Source organism: Opisthorchis viverrini (assembly GCF_000715545.1).
Source record: "Opisthorchis viverrini unplaced genomic scaffold opera_v5_336, whole genome shotgun sequence".
NCBI lineage: Eukaryota > Metazoa > Platyhelminthes > Trematoda > Opisthorchiida > Opisthorchiidae > Opisthorchis > Opisthorchis viverrini.
In genome coordinates, this window is record NW_008751993.1 from 146,191 (window position 1) to 152,547 (window position 6,357).

The 6,357-nt window shown below is 48.1% G+C and overlaps 1 protein-coding gene across 1 annotated transcript in view; it reads left to right on the forward strand.

Annotated features, from left to right (window-relative positions):
• Positions 1 to 5,229: 5,229 nt before the first annotated feature.
• T265_10114 (hypothetical protein) overlaps positions 5,230 to 6,357 on the forward strand; it is a gene marked incomplete at both ends in the record, with an annotated part of 35,081 nt that continues 33,953 nt past the window's right edge. Inside the window, one exon of the mRNA XM_009176389.1 lies at positions 5,230 to 5,388. Coding sequence (XP_009174653.1) covers positions 5,230 to 5,388 — 159 coding nt within the window. The remainder of the gene's footprint in view (positions 5,389 to 6,357) is intronic.

Sequence of the window (6,357 nt, forward strand, 5' to 3'; positions counted from 1 at the left end):
TATAAGAACATATTCAAAGACGATGGAGCTAAGTTTGATGATGCGTTTCTATAACGGCCAGAGTGATCACGAGAAACATTGAAATTCGAGCAGTGTGTTTGAGTCGACAGACGACATAAAACTGTTCTGCCTGTGTAGGCCGACTGGCCTAATTTTGTTCATCTCGGTACACCTCTCGTGCACTGGTACGTCAGATATGTGGAGTCGACTGATGATTCCACAAGGCCTGAGAATCCAGACGGCCTTACCTAAATGCTTTTGGTTTTTACCGAACGATCTTTGGACGGCTAGCTTGATGAAAAAACACAAACCATGTTTCGCGACGATGGCAAAATACGATACGGAATAGCTACAATTCATTAAATTTTGGCAAAATCAGGCAACAAGTTGCGTCTGTGTTAGTAACAGAAGTTGGGGACATATTCGATGAGGGTTTCAGCCTCGTATCCGGCTTTGCACAGCTCCATTAGATGAGTTGTATGCTGGGCTACCTCGGGGACCCGAAGGCTGATAGGTAACAAGATATCAGCTGGAAAGTCAGTCTAGTCATGGAAGTGAGTGCTTCGCCACGCATGAGAAAGTCTTAGGATCCTTCATTTTGGGTATGGGTTTGTACTAATGTCTGAGAATGCTTTCAAACGAACAGGAAGTTGAGTTAACACAATATTTCTCCTAACGTCCACCAACAGGTTTCATCATTCTCGTGAAAACTGGCAATTATGCTAAACAGTGGGGAAGTTTGTTAATGAAGCTCACTGAATGTCAAGTGGACATCGAGTCCGAGAGAGAGAGGGCTTGATGAGCATCGGTATATCGGTATTCTGGAAATTTCGAAGCGATTGATATAAACTTGCAGGATGCTAACGAAGAGTACGCGGAAGTTTTCAGCCACGTATCGGATGAGTGAAACTGAAATCTACGAAACAAAATACCTGGTGAACTATGACCGGTTTCGCCCAACTTGAGGCTCATCAGGTAGTCGCACTCCCAGAGTTTCCGTCAACCTCATGTTCTAATTGAACCAAAAATATTTTGACAAGCGCTCCCACTTTTAAACGCATTTGGTTTGACAGGGGGCACAAGTGATCCGACAATGATGGTTCGCTTTTACTGAATGATCATCTGGAACACAAGGCTGATGGGTTTTCAGGAATTGCGCCCATCTGTTGAGCCCCAAGAAAGGAGAAAAAGGTCATCAGCTCTCTAAAAATTTTCAGCAAACATATGAGCAGTCCAGTTTATGTAGCTAATTTTGCTGGGCCAATAGTGAGGTATTTGAAATGGTGACGAACGTCCATCATAAGATAGAATTCTGGTTGCAACAGTCGTCGATAGTGAATGTGGAGGAACAGAAACCGATCGAGACTGTTTTAGGAGTTTTGAAATCGGTCAAGCAACATGTTTAGTTTATTATGCACCGAAATTATATAAGTTAGTCACTCGTGCGGGGAAGTGTCTGGGTTCTTTTTGGTTAACACAATTCCGCCATTAGATAAAATCGTATGAAATCGCACGAATCAGTAGAAGGCCCGTGCTTTCATTGGACTGGTTTTGTTTGGTGAGTTACAAAATATTGGAGGATTCTTGGAACCAACAAAGGCATGGTATGCTTTTCGGACAGATGTGACTCTGAGGAAGGGTGTTTTCGTGTTTGTCCATGACAAATTCTAAATAGGAAATTACTTGCAGAATTTATGTTCTGTGGAAACAGTATAAAAGAGTACAGTACCGGGCCAACGTGAGGCACGCGAGTAGTATACGTTGTTCGTAGAATTTTGCTTTGCGTCGATTGATAAATGGAATTCCGTTGCGGAATTCGGGGGGCAAGTTTTGCTTTCATTTGACCGGCGAATGACTGGGAGAATGAATTTCCAGGAAGACCCCTTCGGGAGAAGATCTGTGCCCAGGTTTTGTAACTAAGATGCAGATTGAGATTTGCTTCCTTGTTCAATGGTCTGTAACCGGTCAGTTGGCACTTGCGAATAAATTACTCCGCAGCGAAGGCCTTCTTCCTTTCATTTTTGCCGTGACCAGGATAAGGATGAAGATCCCATGGCCGCAACCGTTTGCGGATAGGGATGTTCGGACCTTCCTGGAAGACTTTGGGGAGGTTGCGGAGGCTGCAGGGCTGGTGACCGACCAGAGTAAGTTGGCAGCGCTGAAGGCTCTCCTGGGGGGCCGCGCGAAGGAGGTACTGGATGCGGCCATAAGAGGCCCTCAGATGACGGACTGGACCGCCGCAAAGAAAGTCCTTGAAGCGGAGTTCGACACGCCGGCCGACCGCCAGGAGGCTACGAGGCGGTTCAAGACGGCCAGGATGGCACCCGGATCTGACCCAACCATGTTCTTCACCGGCATGCAGCTGTTGTTGGATCGCGCTTTGCCGACGCTGGACGGATTGTCGCGACACCAGTTGCTGTCGGATCAGTTCGTGGAATGTGTGCAGCCCGCACTTGGTACCCAGTTGCGGTTGGCACGTGCAACTGGCCAGTTGAGTGTGGAGGAGCTGGTGTGTCTGGCGCGGGAGCTGCCCGAGGGACCACTGGCCAAGTTGCAGTCGCCGGAGAACAGGGATGGTTCATCAGCGGAGGAACTGCAGACCAGGGTGGACCAACCCACCGAACAGCTGGCAGCCGTAAAGACGGAATCGCGGAGGCACGCTCGAACCAGCCGGTGCTAAATGTGTTCAAGACTGGCCACTGGAAGAATCAGTGTCCCCGTAACCGGTTGCTTGTGAACAATGAAACTTTAGGGTACACCACATTTCCGGGGTGGGTCGCGATTAGCGCAAGGACAAGAGCTACCGTACAATCCCTTGTCGAGGTAGACGGGAAAAAGCAATTATGTTTGATTGATACCTGAGCAGGCGTATCGCTGAGACAAAGAGGGAACCAAGCTGAACAAAGACCATGCGCGCTAGCCGTGAGTGTTGTTGGCGGATATCGATTGAAGATTGACGGACTGTCAACGCACTCCATACGCCTAGGCGACAAGTCCGTGCAGCACGCGTTCCTGATCAGCCCAGACGTAGAGCATACAATATTGGGAGCTGATTTTCTCAAGGCCACAAATGTCGTGACATACCTAAACCAGGGAAGGCTTGTGACAAAGTATGGCGCAATCAAGCTTGAGGGTTACCCGGGCACTTTCGTGAGGGAGCTCTGTGTCCGAAAACTTCCGTCTTGAAATGCGTCGTCCGTGTGTCGGCCGTGTTTGAGGAATATTCCGAACTGTTTACGGGCGATGAGGGTCTGTTTGGATACTGTCCGTGGATTGAACACGAAATTCCTCTGTCATCTGAAGGCTTTCGACCTTATGACCACCGTCCGTTGCCGCTCCATCTACGGGAGGAAGTCCTCAGACAGATTCAGGAGATTTTGAAGTCCGGCATAATCGGAGAAGCCAACAGTGCGTACAATTCCCCAGTTGCGCTTTCAAGTAAGACGAACGGAAAATACAGATTCTGCGTGGATTTCCAGCGCTTGAATGAGCTGACCGTAAATCAGGTTGTGGCTGTGCCTTCGATTGCAGGGATTTTTGCTTCCCTACAGCATTCCCGTTACTTTACTCTGCTCAACTTTCGTTCCGGATATTGGCAACTACCTATCAAGGAAGAGGACCGGGAGAAAACGGCATTTATTTTTGGGGACACCCAATATCAATTTAGACGAATGCCGTTTGGTTTGTCCGGGGCACCATTCACATTCCGGTGCTTGATGCTTCGTGTAACCAAGGGACTCCATAATTTTGCCGTGTACGGGGACGATATGGTTGTGTACAGTAATTCGGAACCGGACCACGTAGTTCACTTGAAAGCTGTGTTGGAGCGGATTCGGGAAGCTGGCCTGCGGATAAATCAAGCCAAGTTACAGCTCGCTCGGACTTCGGTGACACTGCTGGGGCATAAATTGGGTCAATGCCAAGTTAGCCCACCGCCCGAAAACTTGGCAAAGATCAGTTTTTGTGCTGTTCCGAATTCAAAGATGCCCCTACGGCAGTTGCATGTACGAGCAGCATACTACAGCCGGTTCTTTAAAGATTTCAACACGATCGCTGCGCCACTGTACAATTTGCTCGGCCAAAATCGTAAATTCGAATGGACCGGAGAAGCAGTGAAGCTTTGGAGCGTGTCAAAGCGCGGATGTCGGAACAGCCACTGACCCTCAAAATCCCAGGGTCGGAGGAAGGTTCATTGTTGCAACGGACGCCAGTGATCGCGGTATCGGCGCAGTCCTTAGGCAGAGGAATGGAGTTACTTAATATGCCAGTCGCGTCCTGGCCAACGCTGAACATAAGCACTCCACCAATTTGAAGGAATGTTAAGCGGTTGTCTGGGCCCTGGGTAAGTGGATACCATATCTGCTTGGGCAAAGCTTTCATGTCGAAACCGATCACAAACCCCTGGACTGGATCAGGATCACCAGAGATTTTTGTGGGAAGTTCGCAAGATGGGCACTGCGGTTGCAGGAGTACAATCCAGCACCTGCCCGGGAAGGAGAACCACTTGGCTGATTGGCTGTCATGGCTAGAGGCCGAAAATGAGGTCCTCAAGATCATGATTGGACCCAATGGCCTCGTCGTCGAACTGGATCCCGGAAAGTTGGTGCAATTCCAGTGGTTACGACAGGGGAGACCCATCCCATGGAACCCATTCCTGTCTCACAATTCGGCGAGTTGTGGTCAGTTGCTGTCATGGGCCTCTTACCGGTGACAACCACTGGGTACCAATACATCGTGGTGATGGCTGACCTTACTTCGAGAGCGAAGAGTTTCGTAATTGCTCGCAAAAGCTAGGTATCAGACGGCTAAGTAAGGCACCATACCTCACGCAAACAAATGGCCTGACCGAGCGTAACAACTGAAAGACCAAGGAGTGGCTTGCGGCCAAAGGAGGTGACTGGGAATTGAAATTGCCGATGATGTTGTTAGCTCATCGTGCTTCCACGCGGTCAACCACAGGCAAGTCCCGGTTTAGGTTAATGTACGGTCGACATTCGTGCCTTCCGGCTGATCATGAAATTGGGTTTTGGCCGGAAATGCGCTTGTCTCCGAAGGAGCTAGAGGAAGAAAGAAAGAGAGTTCGAGAAAATTTGACCGCCGTTCAGGAAAGGACTAGGCAGAACACGGTAAGCAGAAAGATCCGAACGTTCCCCATGGGCAACATGGTCAAGTGCTAGGATCACAGAATCCTGAAAATAGTGGAGTGGGGTCGCGGAAGCTTGGCAGTCAATGGCAAGGGCCGTTTGTCGTCACCGACCGCCGGGGGATCTTCTATGCAATTCAAGATGGTCGGGATCGAAAGTGGTGAATAGGAATCAGCTTCCCAAACGGCGTGATACACAAGAAGAGCGGCCTAGTAGATCCTCTGCCGAAGCCGACATGACGGAGGTAAATGAAGATCGATGGCATGCGAACGAGGTTTACGGGGTAGAGTTGTAACGGTGATGCTACTGACTTGGAGGCACGCGAGTAGTATGTGTTGTTTGTAGAATTTCGCTTTGCGTCGATTGAAAAATGAAATTATGTTGCGGAATTCGCAGGGCCACTTTGTAACATTTGATTTTGTTTCACCGACGAATGAGTGGAGGCAATGAATCATTAGGAAGACTCGTTCGAGCGAAGATCTGTGTCCAGGTGTTGTAACTAAGATGCAGATCGAGTTTTGCTTCCTTGTTCAATGGTCCGTAACCGGAAAATTGTCATTTCCGAATAAATAACTCCACATTGAATAACTTCTTTCTTTTCACCGACAGCCCAGGTTGTCGGACCCTTGTGAGCCCCACTGCACAACAGCAAGTAATCCGTGGCATTTTAGTCAAAATACTTGCGGGTGTAAACGAACACGTTTTGTAAAACAGGCTGGTCTTTTTCTCAAAAAGCGGGATATATACCACTCTAAACAGAACAACCGGAGGTTAAGTCTACAGAAATTTGAAAGTGGTTGTCAAAATATTGAAAACATATACACACTCAATGTAAGACAGAAGTATTCATATAAACTGACCCGAATTCACTGGTCATGTGTATCATCTTGACCTTGTCTTTCTACAGTTTTACCGCACCAATCGTTCCAGATTTCAATCGGTTGAACATCGATGTGTTTGGTAAATGTTCGTCCAAACTGTGCGTATTGCAAGAACAAACCTAACGATTCCAGCCAGATTTGTTGGCCAGATCATGCTTTACTATATTCCTGATCAAAGGGACCCTTCACAATATAGGAAGCTCTTATAACGACTGTCCTGTGTCATTTCTAACATCAATCTATCAAATGTGCGTGGTGGTTGAGTTACGCTGGTTAAAACTCACTTCTCAAAGGGTTCAAACTGAACCAAACTCAGTTAAACTAAAGTAAAC